The following is a 21,138-nucleotide window of genomic DNA, read 5'->3' on the forward strand; positions in this document are numbered from 1 at the left end:
TCAGCAGTTTAACTCTCGGGGCAGGTCCGAAGCCTTTTCCATGTAACTTTCCTTTAATAATGTAAAGACACTCGGTGTCAATTCTTTCTGTTTTAGCCACATATTGGGATAGAGAGTGCTTAACCCTCTCGAGCTCCCACTCATATTGCATTGAGGTGAACTTATTTTTCACAACCGTTTCTTCCTTAACGTAATGTAAATTGTTTCTTTCTAAAGTCACCTCTTTAGTATGGGATTAGCCCTTGCATTAACGGCCTAGTGCCAAATAGGTTTTAAACAAATGTATTAGGAGTGCAGATCACCTCCTCTCAAATTGGTATTTTAGAGGCCATGTAATTAACCTTTTCTCACTTAATAGGCCTCAGTAGGTTGGGTATTTTACCCCTGTGTTTATGTCCTTAGAGGACAGCTTGAAGGTGGAATTTGGTGTGGCCTTTGACAGGCTTAAATTTTGAGAGCGAGTTGCTCTTTCTTGAAAATTTTGTTTTCTGCGCGCCTCAAGGAGGCTTTGCTGTGTAATTTGGAGCAAGTGCTCCTGGGCATGAATGGGGTTTTCTGCCCCTCTGTTGAAACTTGTGTTGGGGTAAAACTGGGCTAATTGCTCAAGAATTGTGAGTTCGGGGCTCGAAGCCCAAATCCTGTAAATACTGTAATTGTACTTTGTTGCCTTGCTACTCTGTACCTGCTATGCTTGTTATTTCTTGATTTTGAAAAGAAAATATAACCTTGTTAAATTTTATCTTAACGTTAATTTCGTATTTTGAGACCCGCTCACCCCCGCACCTTCTTTCACCTCTGCTGTTCCACAGATACCTCGGAACAATTATTATTATTATTATTATTATTATTATTATTATTATTATTATTATTATTATTATTATTATTATTATTATTATTATTATCTTGTAATTTACGTGGTTAAGTGTAAGGGAGAGCCATGAGCCCTAACTTCGCCACTGATAAAGTCAATAAATAAATAAATAAATAAATAAATAAATAAATAAATAAATAAATAAATAAATAAATAAATAAATAAATAAATAAATAAAGGAACGTGTTAACGAATCCCTTATACATTCAGGCAAGTTATAGTCTCATGTCAAAACAATGAACGCGCAAAAATAAAATAAACTGAAGACTAGTGGTAACCTTGACGTCAATTCCATCTGGGTATTGACCACGCCCAATATCGCTTAAGTAATTGCAACTGAGTATTACCACTGGCTTCCTAGAACTTAATTGTATTTCATTAAATTAAAATAATAGCTGTTAATTTAAAATGGGTTGATCATGTCACCAGACAATAATACCGTACCATATTATTTTCGTTTTTGTATTTTTTGTACAATTAAAAACTTGTAAGTTAAGATGTAAGTTTAATATTTCAACTAGTCCTTCATGCACGTGAGGAATTCCTCAAGGCAGTATTATTGAACCATTCAGTTCTTATGCAGAGTTACCCAGGAGGAATGGTCACTATTCAAGGACATGACAAGAACAATCATTTGAAGCAAAAAAAAAAAACTTGATATGGACATATGTCCTTTTCCGAATGGTTTCTGATATAGAACACATTTATTGTACATTTGTTTTTGGGCTAGTGGCACGCACGTATCTGTGTTACCCATCCAACCTCTCTGCGCCATTAAAGTAGCCCGATGAACCCGCAGTGTGTTGTGAGTGATATAGTGCGAGGAATTGAGAGTGTATTAGAGAGAAACGCCGGTTAACTGTGTTTATATACGCGCTGACTAAAATGCCACCCTTCTACACTGATGAAGAATATGCAGATATGCTGTATGTTTACGACTTCTGCGATGGTAGTGCTCCTCCTGCTGTCGAGGAACACCGTCGGCGCTTTGCCACACGTCGAATTCCTGATAGTAGAGTGTTTACAAGAGTATTCAGCGCATTGCATTAAAGAGGTATTCTTCAAAGTTCCCCTTTTACGAGTAGTTCAACAGCCTGTGCAGAACAGCAACACATTGTTGAAACTGTGCAGTGTAGTCCTACTACCAGCATGGCGTATGGCTTTTAGTGCCGGGAGTGTCCGAGGACAAGTTCGGCTCGCCAGTTGCAGATCTTTTGATTTGACACCTGTAGGCAACCTGCGCGTCAAGATGAGGATGAAATGATGATGAAGACGATACATACACCCAGCCCCCGTGCCAGCGAAATTAACCAATTAACGTTAAAATTCCCAACCCTGCCGGGAATCGAACCCGGGACACCTGTGACCAAAGGACAGCACGCTAACCATTTAGCCATGGAGCCGGACACACGTATCAATGTCCCACGAACACGCGTAGTCTATGACGAACATTATATACGGAAAACTTGTGCCCATTTCAAAACATCCCCCCCCCCCGTTGTGGGTAGGGGCGGTAGAATAATACCCACGGTATCCCCTACCTGTCTTAAGAGACAACTAGAAGTGGTCCCAGGGGCTCTGAACTTTGGAGTGTGGGTTGGCGGCCACGGGGCCCTTAGCAGAGTCCTGGCATTGCTTCCATTTATTTGTGCCAGGCTCCTCACTTTTACCTATCCTATCCGGCCTCCCTTGGTCAATTCTTGTTCTTTTCCGACCCCAGCGGTATTAGAGCAATTGAGGTCTAGGGAGTCTTTTATTTTCACGGCCTTCGTGACCCTTGTTTTCCTTTGGCAGATATCTTCATTTTTCGAAGTGTCAGATCCCTTCCATTTTTCTCTCTGATTAGTGTTACATAGAGGATGGCTTGCCTAGTTGTACTTCCTCTTAAAACAATAATCACCACCACCTTTCAGAACGTCAAGAGGTTGGTTGGGTAAGACATATTCATGCATGCCACTAGCCCAGAAACAAATGTAGGCCTACATTAAATGCGGTCTATCTCGGAAACAATTTGGATTAAGGCATATGTCCATATGGAGGGTTTTTTTTTTTTTTTTTTGCTGCAAATAACCGTTCATGTCATATTCTTGAATATTGAACATTCCTTCACCGAGCTCGATAGCTGCAGTCGATTAAATGCGGCCAATATCCAGTAATCGGGAGATGGTGGGTTCGAGCCCCACTCTCCACAGCCCTGAAGATGGTTTTCCGTGATTTCCCATTTTCACACCAGGCAAATGCCGGGGCTGTACCTTAATTAAGGCCACGGCCGCTTCCTTCCACTGCCTAGGCCCTTCCTATCCCATCGTCGCCATAAGACATATCTGTGTCTGTGCGACGTAAAGCAAAAACCATTCCTTCTGAGATACCCTGCATAAAGGATGAAGCCGAATTCCACCGATAAACTTTCGGAGGGTGTTCAGGGATACCTTCTGAGTATATTGGTGTAAGGGACCCGTGGTCTCCGGTGGCTCAAAACAGAGTAATTATGTAACTACGATTTTTTCGGTCTGTTACTCCAATCATCCTTGTTTCTGTGAAGTTACCTTCATTTTAGTCCGGCTCCATGGCCAAATAGTTAGCGTGCTGGCCTTCGGTCACAGGGGTCCCGGGTTCGATTCCCGGCAGGGTCGGGAATTTTAACCTTAATTGGTTAATTTCGCTGGCACGGGGACTGGGTCTAAGTATCGTCTTCATTATTATTTCATCCTCATCACGACGCGCAGGTTGCCTACGGGAGTCAAATCAAAAGATCTGCACGTGGCAAGCCGAAGTCATCGGATACATCCCGGCACTAAACGGCATGCGCCATTTCATTTCAGTGAAAAAGCCTGTAATATGCAATAACCAAAACGTGCAACACAAAACACAGTCATGGAACAACCCTCGGATGAAACATGTACACTTATGTCACGTTTTGTTCAATGTGTTCCATCTTCCCCCCCCCCCCCATTTTTTCATTGCCCGCCTGAAGAGTGGGGCGGGCCCCCTAGATCGGTACGCGATCTCTCGGACCAAGAGATTGGAGCGGTCGAGGAGACGCACAGTGTGCCGAATCCCCGATCTAGGTGGAAAAAATTAATAACGTCGTTAATAGTCCTGGGATCCTATTAAAAGTTGGCACTATACCGTTTTCGAGGTCGCTAAATTCATATCTGGCATCGTCTAAGGTGTACGATGTTCGGGGGTAAATATATAGGGGTGAGGGGCAAGGGGAGATTTAAAAAATGACCGAAAGCAACAAAAGAATCGTCCATTTACTGGAGTAAAAACACGATTTGGATGTGTATATTATAGTTTATAACAGTGGTAAACATACTATTTAAAACTGGATAAAATATGAATAACAATGAGAATTTCAGTCCAGTATTCTTGTTACACCTTATTTGAGGGAATAGACGAAGGCATTGTATGTAAATTCTTCCAGATTGAAAACGTATTTTAAATACGTCGTTTTAGTAAAACACGCCTTACACACGAAAACAATATTATATACATTATATTTCCATATAAAAAAGGTTAAGATTACACTCAGAAACATTTCATAAAAAACGTGAAAGGATCATATTACAGTATTTGCAAGTAATTGTCTCATCAATCTCATCCTGTTCATAATAACAACATGTCCAATGTTCAATCGTCCCCTGATTCGTCTGTAGAGTCCAGAGAATCGTAGTCGTTGCTATACTGGTCTTCTTCATTTGATGTGAAAGGATCTTGGGAGTCAGTAAGTAATTCAATAGCTTCCATAGGTAGATTACCAGGAGTTTTACGTGGCATTGTTCGGTACTTGTTTATTAAGGGATTTGATGTAATCAACAACATCTTAAGCTGCTACATTTTCGAGTATGAAGTTTACGAAACCTCCGACAATCTTTATTTCTAGCTTCTTGAGCTTCTTCAGATAAAGTTCCTATTGGCACAAGAAAATGTTTAATTACTTGAGTAATGTGTACTAATATGGTATGCACAGTTACGGGCATATAATTCCATGGATATAGTTTGACATACAAAGCCGCAGTTTGCGCACGAAATTCTTTGAATTTATTCACATTTATTTCAGAGCCAGAAGAAAGAGCAGCTAGTAATACACGATATCTTTTTATTAAGCCTTTATCTTTTCCCGCTTGATCGAAAAGAATCTTCAGCAGCAAACGCGACTTCCTCCAAACTACGCGATTCGGTAATATCACAAACATTTTGCTTCTTCGTCTTTATGGAAGAGTCCTTAAATTCCTTAGGGTGACGGCCGGCTTTGTTAGGTACACAACTTGTTTTTGGATCATACGCTGGATCAATGTCGTCTTGTTCACTTAACACGATGAAATCCGTCACATTTCCCTAATCACCGAATTTTTCTCGGAATCGTTGTTCTCTTCTTCCTGCACTCTCCCATTTTTGTTGATATTACGGGATATCAATTTAATTTTGTTTCTTAGCTCCAGAAATTGAGTGTCAGTAAGATTTGTAGGCTCTAATTTATCCATAACATATTGAAATATGATTTCTAAATGCCCCTTTTTACGACAGGACCGCCACGCGTTGAAATATTCTTCTCGCGGTAACGCCCACATAGTCACTGAAAATAAGGAAATAAACCATCATGCACATTCGTGCGCAACCAAACCACTACAGATCCTGAATCTACATTAAATTTCCCATCGAATGACGTTTAAAGTAAAGTGGCACTATGAGGCACTCATAAAGTTTTTTTCGAGCAAATCGTAAAAACAATCTAATTTTCTACAACTGCTTCCTTTTACAACGCACTGTAAATAACTTGTTTACTACAGAACGCTTGTATTACGCTTAAAATGAGAACACATACCTCTTTTCACTATTCCATGAACCACAGAATACAACACCTCGTTGAACTTACTAGAAACACAACGTTCGGTTCTCTCCGACACCTCCTATCAACTGAGTTAATAACTGCAAGGAAGATGTTTCAGCACCTGTCCCCTCCATCCTACGTACCAGAAAGCGAAAAGAAAGACTGAAGGTCAACATCTGGTTTGTTTACTATCGAATAAGCCAGGTTGCGCTTTGATTGGCGACAGTGAATTTTTTCCACCTAGATATGGGATTCGACACACTGTGAGACGTGAGGGAGAAGAAAGGTGGGTAGACGAAGTGAGAAATGACGGGAGATGTGTGTATGCGATGGGAGAAGATTAGAAGGAAACGCCAGGGGGAAGATGCATGAAAAGCAGGTGGAGAGTAGCGGTGATATTATTGAGAGATGTGGTGAGAAGGCTGATTATATCTAATGTTGGAAGGGGTAGGAGGAAGTGACTAAATTGGGGAGGGGGTGGACAAAGGGGTTGAGGGAGTGGAACAGGTGGAGGGCCAGGCCGGGGGGACGATGTGTGTTGTTGTGTCGAACTGTAGAGTGTGGGGAGCGAGAAGGCTCCACTCGTTAACGATGTCCATGGATTCGGACGCTGGTGCTAATACGGTGGTGGACGTCATCTGGAGTGGGAAGATGGAGTCGCACCATATATATGGGGCCGTTGACGTGAATCCGGAATGCGCGTTAAACTGGAACGCCTTCTGCTTGGAGTGCCTGTATGATGTCCCGTTCTGAGATGTCCGGTGCTATCCCACGGAGAACACAACTTGACATAGTGTGGAAGGCTGGTGGAGGCGGCCGTGATGTTGTCCTGTGTAGGTGGCAGCGGCGAAGCGGTGGCGGTTGAAGTCGAAGTCAGTGAGGTGGTAGAGGGTTGTTTGGGTGGAGTAGTCGAGGAAATTGGCAGGGAAGATGACATTATGTGGAAAGGGTGACAGGTCGTAACAGTAGTAACTGGAGGTTGGGAAGGGGTGTAGGCGGACGTGGTAATGGTCCTGGTGGTTGTAGTTGTAGAGAAGGAAGGCGATGATTGTGGATTCGATGTCCGCGGTTGAGACACGTTGGCGAAGGGAACAATAGAGGGGTTTGCGGATATCTGAGCTAGGATGTACGAAGAAGTTGGCGCCACTGCGTAGGTTCTATGGTTATTAGTCGCGCCGGAGGCTTGCAGTCGGCGTAGGTCATCCTCATTGCCTAGATATACTAGAATCTGCAATGGTGTGGAAGCTACACCATCCTCCAGTCTGTAGATGTTGTGAACTGGAATGCCGGATGTGCGGAGGTCGATGAAAATGTCGTCTTCAGAGACGTCCAGATCAACATCGGGGAAGAGACAGGTAGACATCATTGTTAGGGAGGCCGACTTCCTATTGGGTGTCACGCCGATATGCTTTATCAAGTCGGCTAGGTAGCGAAATAAAGATGAGCACCATCCGGCCGAGCAAAAATATTTGGAGCTGCTGTGGAGTTTCGTAGTCCTTAATGCAGAGAGGTGCCTCTGTGTCGCTAGTGTGTGCGGACGCGTTCCATCAGTATACTGTTCAGTAAGTAACACATGGAGAACTGTTCCCTTACGGGTGACAATTCCGTGTCATTGGCTTCCGGCACGTCAAACAACTACTGCGGGACTAACATTTAGGACGGACGTAAAACAAATAACATACAGTCAGAAAGCTAACTGGGGAACAAACCAAACGTAATGCTTCACCCCGGATATAATACAGTCGAACCTCCATCTCTCGAATTTTCAGTATGTCCAAGTAACTTAAATTTCCGTTTGTCCTATTCTTCACGTGTACTTATTTCTTTATTTCTCGAAGTAAACATTTCGTCCCTTGAGGCAAAAAATACTCTAACTCGAATGTTGTGCAATATTAACTGTGAGGAACAGTTAACAAGTGAAGAAAGGTTTATTGATGCTGGGAGCTAATATGACGAGAACCGAAAAACTAAATCTTCTAATGATCGCTGTTTCTTGGGTGTGAATTAATTACCGATCACATACGAAAGCAACCGCGGAAGTCCCGGAAGACAAGCTCCATTTACGAATCTCGGCTGCGTGGTTTTCGCGAGAAGTTTCAACGCGAAGGAAGGAAAGGTTAACCGTAACAAACAGAAGAGACTAACGGAACTTTTTCCAATGCTATTAACCGAGGTATGTTTCTTGTTTCACTACTGTACGTACTGTACCCTGTCTTCTAAAAAGTTACTATAATAAGGGTTATAATTAAAATGATACAGTAAAATACAGTTTGTCACTATATTTTTAGCAGGGGTAAAAATAATGTATTGAGTATTTTTTTTGCTAGTTGTTTTACGTCGCACCGACACAGATAGGTCTTATGGCGACGATGGGACAGGAAAGGGCTAGGAGTGGGAAGGAAGCGGCCGTGGCCTTAATTAAGGTACAGCCCCAGCATTTGCCTGGTGTGAAAATGGGAAACCACGGAAAACCAACTTCAGGGCTGCCGACAGTGGGGTTCCAACCAACTATCTCCCGAATACTGGATACTGGCCGCACTTAAGCGACTGCAGCTATCGAGCTCGGTGTATTGAGTATAAGCTCGTAGATACACATGATCCAATTGTGTGCTATACATGCTCAAAAATGGTATTCTATTATCTCGAATTTTCTATAAGTCGAAATAAAATTTAGCTCTCGAGGTGATTCGAGATAACTAGATTCCACTATATATATGAGTAACCGCCTTTGCTGGTGAGATGTAATGTTTAAAGTGCACTACTTCTTCTGGTAGACTGAGGTATGAGCGATGCTAGTAATGCCATTCCTTATGCAGCCAGTCCCTGCTATGAATGGTGTGACAATGTTGCTCATAGGGTCAGTTGGTGCATGCATTTTAGTGGGCTTGGCAGACTGATATGTAATAGCAACTTCTGGCTCGGTGAGGAAAGCAACAGGAAACTACCTCACTCCTCATTTCCCTAGTACGCCTCTTCAGTGATGCCTAGACTATCTATGACAGCTGTTGGTGGAGCTGTGGAGAATCAAACCAGCCTTCAGGCTGAATACCCAACATATATATATATATATATATATATATATATATATATATATATATATATGAATAAAGAGCTGGAATCAGAGATAAGGCTTCTCGTGGCATGGGTGGTGTTATACAGTATGGAGTAATAAACAGGTTACAAGATTGCCATTAAAGCTTTCACGGCCCGAACTTATAGACATGATACTGTATAGGCTTTTGGGGTTATGCCGTGTCAAGAAAACAAGGTGAAATTCTTAACATTTCGCAGAAAACTGTGCTCTGCTTCCTCAGAAGAAATCTCGACTGATCACCAGAAAGGCTGCTTATACAATGACACTTTTAAATGTGGACGTTATTATAGTAGTGGAAATGGTACGTTCATTCGCCACCAGATGGCCCCCAGGACTAGCGTTCGAAGCGGCAGTTGACGGAACCATCACAATCAGACTAAGCGGTTCAGATAACGTGTTTGCGTAACTTATAACATAGACAGGTGTATGATATATTCCAGGGCCTATCGTTAAGGAATTAAAATGCGGGGAGTTCTCCGACCATTGCTTTTGTTTGTAATTTTTGGCTTTCGGTCTTAACAATGTCATCCCGACGACCCTGGTTTGATTCCTGGGGTTACTGGGGTGAGATTTGCAAATGAAAATCCCGTGGTGTCAGGAAGTGCATGCGACCATAAATCCGCGGCCACAATTCTTTCATGGCTCAGTGTGTGGTCGGACCCTCACCAAGCGGGAAAACCTGCGGAAGAGTATTATTATTATTATTATTATTATTATTATTATTATTAATTCTTTCTTTCTTTCTTAATCTGTTTACCCTCCAGGGTTGGTTTTTGCCTGGGACTCAGCGAGGGATTTCACCTCTACCACCTCAAGGGCAGTGTCCTGGAGCGTGAGACATTGGGTCGGGGGATACAACTGGGGAATATGACCAGTACCTCGCCCAGACGGTCTCACCTGCTATGGTGGGGGATGGAAAGATTAGAAGGGATAGACAAGGAAGAGAGAAGGAAGCGGCCGTGGCCTTAAGTTAGGTACCATCCCGGCATTTGCCTGGAGGAGAAGTGGGAAACCACGGAAAAACCACTTCCAGCTGACCTTCCGAGGCTGAGTGGACCCGGTTCCAGCCCTCGTGCCATTTTTCAAATTTCGTGGCAGAGCCGGGAATCGAACCCGGGCCTCCGGGGGTGGCATCTAATTACGCTAACCACAGAGGCGAACATTATTATTATTATTATTATTATTATTATTATTATTATTATTATTATTATTATTATTAACGCTGGCATCCAGCCACCATAATTCGTTAATTCTGATATAATCGCAAAATACTCGTAATTCGAGGTACGAAGGTAAGACAATTGGATTTTGGGGGTACTTCAACCAAAAAGTTTGAATACCACTGGTAAAGTGAAATGGCGTATGGCTTTTAGTGCCGGGAGTGTCCGCGGACATGTTCGGGTCGCCAGGTGCAGGTCTTTTGATTTGACATCCGTAGGCGACTTGCGCGTCGTCATGTGTATGAAATGAGTGCCAGCGAAATTAACGAAATTAACAATGATGGTTAAAATTCCCAACCCTGTCATGAATCTAACCCGGGGCCCCTGTGACCAAAGGCCAGCCGTAAACCAATTAGCCATGCAGCCAGACAATACCTAATACAGCACTAGAAAATAGAAAAGCACATGTTGAATATAAATAAACAAACATCACTTTAAACATTGCCATTCCTTACGAGCGCGCGTGTTGTGTGTGTGTGTGTGTGTGTGTGTGTGTGTGTGTGTGTGTGTGTGTGTGTGTGTGTGTGTGTGTAATGAAATTATTGAATTATTGGGATTATTTCGAAAGTCTATTTTCTTACCACAAGTTTTGATATTCAGTACACCGAGCTCGATAGCTGCAGTCACTTAAGTGCGGCCAGTATCCAGTATTCGGGAGATAGTGGGTTCGAACCCCACTGTCGGCAGCCCTAAAAATGGTTTTTCATGGTTTACCATTTTCACACCAGGCAAATGCTGGGGCTGTACCTTAATTAAGGCCACGGAAACTTCCTTCCCACTCCTACCCCTTTCCTATCCCTTCGTCGCCATAAGACCTATTTGTGTCGGTGCGACGTAAAGCAATTTTGAAAAAAAAGAAAATACATATTTAGTATAAATAATGGCAAGAGAATTTCGTCGTTCTTGTACCAGTGAAGTTCGATTACATCTCTTTATCAAAATTTAGGACTGCACGCAGATATTACCTGTTGAATGTCGCTGCTTGTTTCGTGTGTTTGGTGACGTATAATAGGTTGTGTGTTTGGTGACAGGTACTAGGCAGGTTAGTAACATTGCCATTTTACCGTACAGCTGAACAACATTGCTGTTTCTTTTAACTAATATGAGGTTATTATTATTATTATCATTATTATACTGATGTAATATATTAATTGTATTCACCTCATTGCGAGTTAAAGATAATGCAGACAGTGCAAATATTTACTACTTTCAGTAATTTTCTCGCACATTTTAAGTCATTTTTGAGGATTTTAAAGTAATTTTATAGATAATTTTTCTGCATTTTTTAGGCCATCAAAATATGAGCCCTGGTTATAACAAAATAAAAGTTTGTTACCCTGTCTCTGTATATGGACAGAAAATGATCACTAACTTCGTGATGTACGTACATTATGAAGGCAGTGGTGTGGGCGGTAAAATACGTTTACATAGCAGTGTCCATAAAAGGCGTACTTATTATTATTATTATTATTATTATTATTATTATTATTATTATTATTATTATTATTATTGTCCGACTCGTTGGCTGAATGGTCAGCGTACTGGCCTTCGGTTCAGAGGGTCCCGGGTTCGATTCCCGGCCGGGTCGGGGATTTTAATCGCTTCTGATTAATTCTTCTGGCCCGGGGACTGGGTGTATACGTCCGTCCCAACACTCTCCTCATCATATTCAGACAACATACTACACTACCAACCACCACAGAACCACGCAATAGTGCTTACATCCCTCCATAGAGGGTTGGTGTCAGGAAGGGCATCCGGCTGTAAAACAGGGCCAAATCCACATGTGCGACGCAGTTCCCACCCGCGACCCCACAGGTGTGGGAAAAGCGGCAGGAAAAGAAGAAGAATTATTATTATTATTCCCTTTACCATCCAGGGTTTCTTTGGAAGTGAAACCTGGACGATAACTATCTCTGAAAGAAAGGGAATAGAAGCTTTTGAAATGTGGTGTTGCATGAGAATGCTGAAGGTGAAATGAATAGATTGAATCTCATATGAAGATATACTGAATCGAATTTGTGAGAGGACATCGATTTGGTTAAATTTGAAGAGAAGAGATAGAGTGATGGGGCACATCTTAAAGACACCCAGGGGTTGTTCAGTTGGTTTCAGAGGGAACTGCGGGCGGTAAGAACGGTAGGGATAGAGCAACGATTGAATATGACAAGCAGATGTAGGATGTAGAAATGAAAAGATTAGCACAGGATAGGGTCGCATGGAGGGCTGCATCAAACCAGTCTTTGAATTGATGATTCAAACAACATCATTCTAATTGGACTACAGTTTTAGGAGTGAATTAAATAGAATTGTGAATTAAACCCTCTCAATTCACTTCTAACGCCTTTGCTGGCAGGATGTAGTGTTTACAGTGTACTGTGTCTTCTGGTATGGGCTAGAATAAATTTCTTACATTCATTGACCTGTCTCAGTCTCATCCTTGGCCTTGACAATATGAAAGTGACTGAGGTATGAGCGATGCTAGTAATACCATTCCTTATGCAGCCAGTCCCTATTATGAATGGTGTGAAAATATCGCTCATGCAGACTGATATGTAATAGCACCTTCTGGCTCAGTGAGGAAAGTGTTTTTGTTTGTTTGCTATCTGCTTTACGTCTCACCGACACAGATAGGTCGTATGGCGACGATGGGATAGGAAAGGCCTAGGAATCGGAAGGAAGCGGCCGTGGCCTTAATTAAGGTACATCCCACGCATTTGCCTGGTGTGAAAATGGGAAACCACGGAAAATCATCTTCACAGCTGCCGACAGTGGGGTTGGAACCCACTATCTTCCGGATGCGAGATCACAGCTGCGCGCCCCTAACCGCACGGCCAACTCGCTCGGTCAGTGAGGAAAGCAACGGGAAACTGTCTCACTCCTCATTTCCTTAGTATGCCTCTTCAGTGACACCTAGGCTATCTATGACAGCTGTTGGTGGACCTGTAGAGAATCAACCCAGCCTTCGGGCTGAATACCCAACATACAACACTTCTAAAATTAAACGCATTGTTTAGTAGCTAAGGACGACGAACTAAAAAGAGTAGAGTATTTTGAATACTAGTTCTGTAGCGGAGAGCCAAATCAACGTGTCACATTTTATGAAACTATATAAACGACATATAAACGTAAGTCCACTGTCATTTTATTTTCATGGCAATAAATAATAATAATAGTCTAATAATAATAATAATAATAATAATAATAATAAAAATAATTTCCTTCTTCATCTGTTTCTCCCTCGGACTCAGCGAGGGATCCCACCTCTACCGCCTCAAGAAAAGTGCCCTGGAGCGTGAGACTTTGGGTCGGGGATACAACTGAGGACGAGGACCAGTACCTCGCCCAGGTGGGGCCCCACCACCTATGCTGAACAGGGGCCTTTTGGAGGTGGAGGGATGGGAAGATTGGAAGGGATAAACAAGGAGGAGGGAAAGAAGCGGCCGTGGCCTTAAGTTACTGTAGGTACCATCCCGGCATTTGCCTGGAGGAGAAGTGGGAAACCACTTCGAGGATGGCTGAGGTGGAAATCGAACCCCATCTCTACTCAGTTGGCCTCCAGAGGCTGAGTGGACGTCGTTCCAGACCTTGTACGACTTTTCAAATTTCGTGGCGTAGCCGGGAATCGAACCCGGGGCTCCGGGGTGGCAGCTAATCACAGTAACCACTACACCACAGAGACGGACATAAGAATAAGAATAGTGTTTGGATCATGTAGCTGTCAGCTTGTATTCGAGAGATAGTAGGTTCGAACCCCACTGTCGGCAGATCTGTAGATTCTGTACCTCAGAGCTAAATCAACGTAAGTGACATTTAGTCATTTTACAGGAGAGAGGACAAACGCCAGTTGTAGAGCATTTTGCTGAATTTGACTTAGGCAATAAATGTTCATCATTATTCTTGATAAACTTTGTGTAATTTTGATCACTGAACATATGCATTTATTATAATTTACACTCTGAAATGGTTAATTTTTGTTTCATAAAAATATAAGATTCCTAGAAGGAAACCATAATTTAATTTCATCGATTGCAATGTTAAAATCTTTGAAGCTCTTTAAGATCTTTAGGCTCTTTAGGATTGAAAAAGCCTTAAGAGCTTAAATGTTTTAATTATTATGTTATTGTCATAAAAAATAAAATGACAGTGGACTAAAGTTTATATTCGCTCCAAGCTGCATAAAATGAATAAAATGTGACTTACGTTGGTTTAGCTTCAGGTACAGAGTTGTCTTTTTATTCAGTTACCTGTGTGGTGTCCCTTCTGTGCCTGTGTTGAACGGGTGCTGTAGCGATAGCAACCAGAGTGCCAGCCGCTTGTGTCTTGGCCTCCTGGTACAAGTGTAACAGCACGAAAAGCGAGAGGGCTGCGCTAAACCCCCAGTAAGCCATAGTTGAAGGGGGCCTTGTTCTATCTTGCTTCGCACAACGCAACCAACTAACTCCTCGCCCTCAGCTGATATGATGTCACCACTAGACCACGCGCAGTCGCTGCACTTAGCAAGGTCAACAACTTGTTTTTCTGTACGATGAGAGGGGCTTCATCGAAATCACAACATTAAATAACTTTAAGGAAGGAAACCGAATATTATATTAATTCCATATACATTTAAAACAGAGTAAATCATGTTTCGAGCAGATAAATCCGCTTTTTAACACATTCACGCCCGTATCCGAGTTATTGCCTATAGGCTCCGTGCGTATAGCACTGTGCTGCTGCGTGTGGATACTACGTGAATTACTTAGAGTCATCTTCATCAACAGCTCGCCATAAGAAGCTGGAATATGTGTGCGTTTACATGCATTTATTCAATTATTTTCCAGTGCTGTCTTCAGATGATAATTTTTTAATGTCACAACGTTACGAGAGAATGATGTGCTTGTTCTTGGCTGTATTAATAGCAGTGGCGGTTTCTGGTATAGCGCAATGGAGCAATGAACCTCCAGTTTATATCAAATTGTACTCAACTACGTAATTTTCATAACTCCCTTGTCAATCTCGAAGCTCTTGCTAAGTCCCTCTATCCGTAATATACTCGTACTGGCTTTCAATTCATGTGAGCTGCGCAAGGTCTGTGGCTGGATACTTGTCTGGAATGAACCCCCTTGCAAAGACGATCTCTCCGTCCGTACATAGGCGAAGGGAGCGGCGAGGTGCGGGGGGACGAAAGCCAGCACTAAGGCAAGACCAGGATATCGCAGAAACGGATCTCTGTTCTTTACGCATGCGCAATAGGCCACTGTCTCAAGACTAGCTAGTCGTGTTGTTGGGGTTGGGGTATGTGCCTGCCATCTGTTGGCCTTACGGGAATTTGACTAGGCAACAGAGAATACAACACGTAACTAGCGCTAGTGTTGAAAAGCATCGTTACTACCAAAAGTCGCATTAAACTGTCAAATTCCAATTAATATCTTGTCCCAAATATATTATTACTTACTAAACACCTATTAATTTGGCTTCTTTGGAATAATTACCTTTTGGAGAGAAACTTAACTCAAAAATCATTGAGGCAAAGAATAGCGGCAAGGTAATACCAATGAAAACTTTTAAATATAGTTGTTACTGTTCCCATGACATCGGAAGCAGAAAGGTGTTTCTCTACCCTGAAGAGAATAAAAACTTTCTAGCGCAGCACAATGACCGAGGATAGACTTATTGCTCTTGCTATGTTGTCAATTGAAAGGAACTTTGTTCGAGACTCTGCGGACTTCAATGAAGCAGTTATTTCTTATTTTGCATGTGGTAAAACTCGGCATGTAGGCCTACCGTATTTTCTGCTCCTCTTGTATTTGATCACTTTCTAGAACTTATGGCATCTTAGTTTAGGAGGTTACGGCCCACGATGGAAGAGAAGCTGGCGGAGATGGGAAGAGGAGAGGTTGGGGGGAGGCAATTTTTTCTTCTTTTGAACCCCCAGTGATGAGAGTCACGCGCCGCCACTGATTAATAGATACAGTAATACAGAGCTTTCATTCACGACCTCACGAAATGGATTTGAAAATACGGTGGATGTTAGTAGTAAATCGCAGGAAGTGATTCCGGATTTGTACATTTACAGTATTTAATACACAGTTACTCTTAACACAATGCAAAGGTTAACAATTACAAACAAATTATTGAAGAAGTTGGATGTCAACACCAACATCTACAAGACTATGCAGAAGACGGTGGTCATTGCCACGACTGGAATTGTACGGAAATTTATGGGTTCAAATTCTACGTAGAACTGTAGTTTACATTAAGGTTTATTCAGCTTTGATTTCCTAAAATCTGTACAATTGCTTGAATATCATTACCACGAAAGTGTGCAAAATAATAATAATAATAATAATAATAATAATAATAATAATAATAATAATAATAACATACCGTACGACAGATCACAATATGAAATTTTAGAGTATTCTGTCACAACCTCACGAAATGGATTTAAAAAGGCAGTGGACAAATATACTGTAATTATAGAAATTGGCCTCCATTACACAATATCAATAGCTCACAGAAATACCGCATTTTACATAAGTAAAGTTCTGTTTTCGCCTCAAGGTGGTGCAACTCTTTTCAAGCAACCCCTAGTGAACATGAGCTGCATGTACCCTCATGTCAATCTTAAATTTCTGTCTGTATCGGGAATCAAACCCGGGCCCCTGACGAAGGAAACTGGTATATTACAGAGGTGGTCGCGATCATATTATAAATACAGACACAATCATTTATTGGCAACGTTAAGATATTCTGATATTTTCAACTGGTCCAACATCAAACCTGTGCCTTTTTATCGGAAAAAGTTCCTCTATAAGCTCTCCTCCTTGTTGTATTTCTCTTTCCGCGCTTTTTAGATGAGAGGTCCAGACAATTCACAGGGTTCATCAGTACACAAGGTGACATGTTCTGAGTAAACTGTATAAATAACAGCAGAAATATGCTTGCATTTCATGGAAATATTTTTATTATTTTACCAAGGCCTCCCTCTCAACGTTAACCTACGCTAACATGATATCGTATTAGAGATGGGCCAAATATATTTTTCTGACGACAGCATTATTGAATGTGTACATGAAAATTAATTTCGTTATCACCACAAATAATACATAAAATACTATGTTGCCTCTATCGTGAAATGGTACTCTCTCTAGTGAACCAACGTTTTTCTCTTATCATATTTGCAGTTATTCGCTCTATTGCCATTTCCTGCGAACAGTTTTTCTTGTAAATTTAATACATGACCACTTTCTTGAAGTTTGGAATAATTTGGCCGATTGTTGTTGCATAAAACACTCTGAAATCCCACTGTTATTATTTAGTCGGCCATAGCAACACGCTGTGGAACGACAGAGATATGTGCGCGGTGATCGCATTAACTTACAATGTTCGCCACTCGCAGCGTAGCGGTGCATTTTTCCCAGCAACGCACGGAGCCTATAGCGCGTGACCATGCTGTGGACCGTATCCGAGTTAGCCCGGATAAGCGCAACCTTGAACTCGAGCCGTTCCTACGCAGCTGGGATCTATTTTGGTCACAAATATGTGCGAGAGAGATGAAAGTAATACCCTTATGAATGTTTCTACTCACCGAAAACCACATGGCCACGGCGATTTTCCCTCCCAATGCACTTTCTTTGTTTTGTTTCTGAAGGTAGCCTAACGCTCGCACAACTAGCTGCGTAGTTGGTTTGTGATTGCACAAGCGTGTGTATAGTCGCGTTCTGAAGTATAACCATGGCGTGTAGGGACAACATAAATGATGCAAGTGATGCAAGTTTACAAAGCACAGTTTATCAGCTGCTTGAAAATTATCTTGGCCAGGGGTATACAGTCTATATGGACAATTATTACAAATAGCGTTTGACTCGCGAAACAATTACGGGAACAGAACACTGCCGTATGTGGAACAATACGGTCGAATAGGGGTACACCAAAAGATCTAAAGGACCACCAGGCAATTCTCAAACGGGGTAAAAAGTGAACCCGACATACAAGTACAATCACCTCTCTCCGAAATCTCAGCTCCATCTACGTCATCAGCTCCAAGTCAACGTCCTGCAATTTTGCCGCCAAAAATGGCACCGGCCAAGGATCCTTCATTTAGGTGAGATGCGAAGAGAAAAGAGTATATTCCCTTAAAGTTTCCACCATCAAATATAGACAAGTTCCCCTGAAGAAGGTGCAAAGTGTGCTTCAAAAATAAAATTATTAGCGAAGCACGCTATTTTTTGGAATGTTTAGTGTTCCCATTCACCCAGAAAAATGTGACATTACCTACCATGCCCTACAGAGATACTAGAGGACTTCATTAAGGTATGTGGAAAATTTTGTTTCCATATCTTGTTCCGTTTAGAACTTATTGTGAAAAGAATTCGTTGTTGTTTTCTCTGCCACTAACAGCTGGAATAGCTGGGCCAGCCCTTTAAATAGCCGTTCAGATGATGGGCGTGAATGTGTTAAAATAATAGAATGATATACATATTAAAACACAAATTGAATATAAAAATCGCCCGAGTACAATATTCTCCGTTACACGGAAGACCATAGAATCATAGGCCGGGGATACAACTGGAGAGCAGGACCAGTACCTCGCCAAGCGGCCTTACCAGCTATACTCAACAGGGGCCTTGTGGGTGATGGGAGATTGGAAGGGATAGACAAGGAATAAGGAAGGAAGCGGCTGTGGACTTAAGTTAGGTACCATCCCGGCATTTACCCGGAGGAGAAGTGGGAAACCACAGAAAACTACTTCGAGAATGGCTGAGATGAGAATCAAACCCCTCTACTCAGTTGACCCCCCGAGGCCTAGTGGACGCCGTTCCGGCCCTTGTATCACTCTTCAAATTTTGTGACAGAGCCTGGAATCGAACCCGGGCCTCCGGGTGTGGCAGCAAATCACAAACACCACTACACCAGAGAGTCTAACTATTATTATTATTATTATTATTATTATTATTATTTATTTCTTAATCCGTTTATTTATTTTATTTATTTATTTCATACCACCAACAGAGATATTTCTCCAATTACAGGTGACTTAGTCATTATGCATTAATTATTAAAAATAACAATTGTTAGAAAGAACTTAATATCTAAAAATAAAACTATACAACATTATTAACAAGTAGAGTAGCAAACGGAATTTACAGCACATTAATACTTTTTCAAGTTTAAATATACTTACTGTAATATCTAAAAATTAATTTAAAAAGTAGAATTTTTCAGGTTCGAAGTGGACTTATGACCTAAAATACTTAATATCTAAAAATGAATTAAAAAGTAGAAATACAGAAAAAGAAAAAACAAAAACAGAAACCCTCCAGACTTCTTTTTTGCCCTCGGACTCAGCCAGGTATCCCACTTCTAACCCCTTAAGGGCAGCGTCCAGGAGCGCGAGACTTTCGGCCGGGGAATACGACTAGGAAGGAGGACCAGTACCTCACCCAGGTGGCCTCACCTTCTATGCAGAACAGAGGCTTTGTGGGGGATGGGAAGTTTGGAAGGAAGAGGGAAGGAAGCGGCCGTAGCCTTAAGTTAGGTACCATCCCGGTATTTGCCTGGAGGAAAAGTGGGAAACCACGGAAAACCACTTCCAGGAGGCTGTGGAGGGAATCGAACCCTCCTTTACTCAGTGGACCTCCGGAGGCTGAGTGGACCCCGTTCCAGCCCTCGTACCACTTTTTAAATTTCGTGGCAGAGCCGGGAATCGAACCCGGGCCTCCGGGGGTGGCAGCTAATCACACTAACCACTACACCACAGAGGCGGCGTTTAAGTCCTTAAAAATTTAAAAGTGATTATGGAGATCGAAGAATCACCTTCCAATTATACAAGAACCAAAATGCACTAATAGGGCGGAGAGAAAAGAAAGCTAAAATCACAAAAGGAATAAAGCAAGGATGCGGTCTGTCACCTCTACTTTTTAATTTATACATTTATGAAGTAATGAATGAGTTCTCATCTGAATGCATACATAAGATTAAAATCAATGGTGAAACATATAAAACAATACGCTTTACTGACGACATTGCTCTGTTTGCGGAAAATGAACAAGATCTAGAGATCTATCTAAAGCAGTGACGAATACCGAGGGCTATCGATGAAGCCCAAACCTCAATTGTGAACGATTGAAATCTAAAGCACATTATAATGCAAGCATCTGACACGTTGTTCCATTTATAAATCCAGTATCCAGTATTCGGGAGATAGTAGGTTCGAACCCCACTGTCGGCAGCCCTGAAGATGGTTTTCCGTGGTTTCCCATTTTCACACCAGGCAAATGCTGGGGCTGTACCTTAATTAAGGCCACGGCCGCTTCCTTCCCACACCAAGCCCTTCCCTGTCCCATCGTCGCCATAAGACCTATCTGTGTCGGTGCGACGTAAAGCAACTAGCAAAAAAAAAAAAAAAAAAAAAAGAACCCACTATCTCCCGGATGCAAGCTCACAGCTGCGCGCTCCTAACCGCACAGCCAACTCGCCCGATCCAGGGGAATGAACAGTACGAGGAGTTTGATTCTGACAAATAATCCGGGGCCATCGGACCAAAGGCAATCATTCTATCCATTTAGCCACAAAGCCGGACTTAATTTTGCTAAACCTTAGGCTACCATCCCCACTGATCAGGGGTTGAACACTGGCAGTAGCAGAGGCCAGGGCAGTAGCTTGTGAAGCAACAGGCTTCTCCGTTGGTACTGGCTGCAGCTCAAAACGCTGAAGGCTAGACATTCACTGAACCACCCGTCGAAAAGGGGTAAGCTAAGTCTAGTATTGATCCCAGCATACGCCACTGCTCTAAAGAAACTAGATGTTCACTTAAGAAATATCAGCAACATGGAAATAAACAAATTAAAAAACGAAGATAATGTTGTGAACACGTGACGGAAATCAGACTGCAAATGTCTGTTTGGATAGAGAACGACACGCATGTATGTATGTATGTATGTATGTATGTATGTATGTATGTATGTATGTATGTATGTATGTATGTATGTATGTATGTTTAGTCTTCAACCCGAAGGCTGGTTGGATCCTCAACAGCTCCACCGTCAGCTGTCATAGATGGCCTAGGCATCACCGAAGAGGCGTACTAGGGAAATGAGGAGTGAGGTAGTTTCCCGTTGCTTTCCTCACCGAG

General features: G+C 42.1%; 1 protein-coding gene across 2 annotated transcripts in view; it reads right to left on the reverse strand.

Moving 5' to 3' along the window:
* Positions 1-14,442, reverse strand: part of LOC136885288 (inter-alpha-trypsin inhibitor heavy chain H4) — a 347,969-nt gene extending 333,527 nt beyond the window's left edge. For both annotated transcript variants that reach the window (XM_067157795.2, XM_068230407.1), the window contains exon 1: positions 14,267-14,442. In XM_067157795.2, the coding sequence (XP_067013896.2) occupies positions 14,267-14,410 (144 nt within the window). In that variant the 5' untranslated portion in view covers positions 14,411-14,442. The remainder of the gene's footprint in view (positions 1-14,266) is intronic.
* Positions 14,443-21,138: the final 6,696 nt, after the last annotated feature.

Source organism: Anabrus simplex, chromosome 14 (genome assembly GCF_040414725.1).
Source record: "Anabrus simplex isolate iqAnaSimp1 chromosome 14, ASM4041472v1, whole genome shotgun sequence".
Taxonomy (NCBI): domain Eukaryota; kingdom Metazoa; phylum Arthropoda; class Insecta; order Orthoptera; family Tettigoniidae; genus Anabrus; species Anabrus simplex.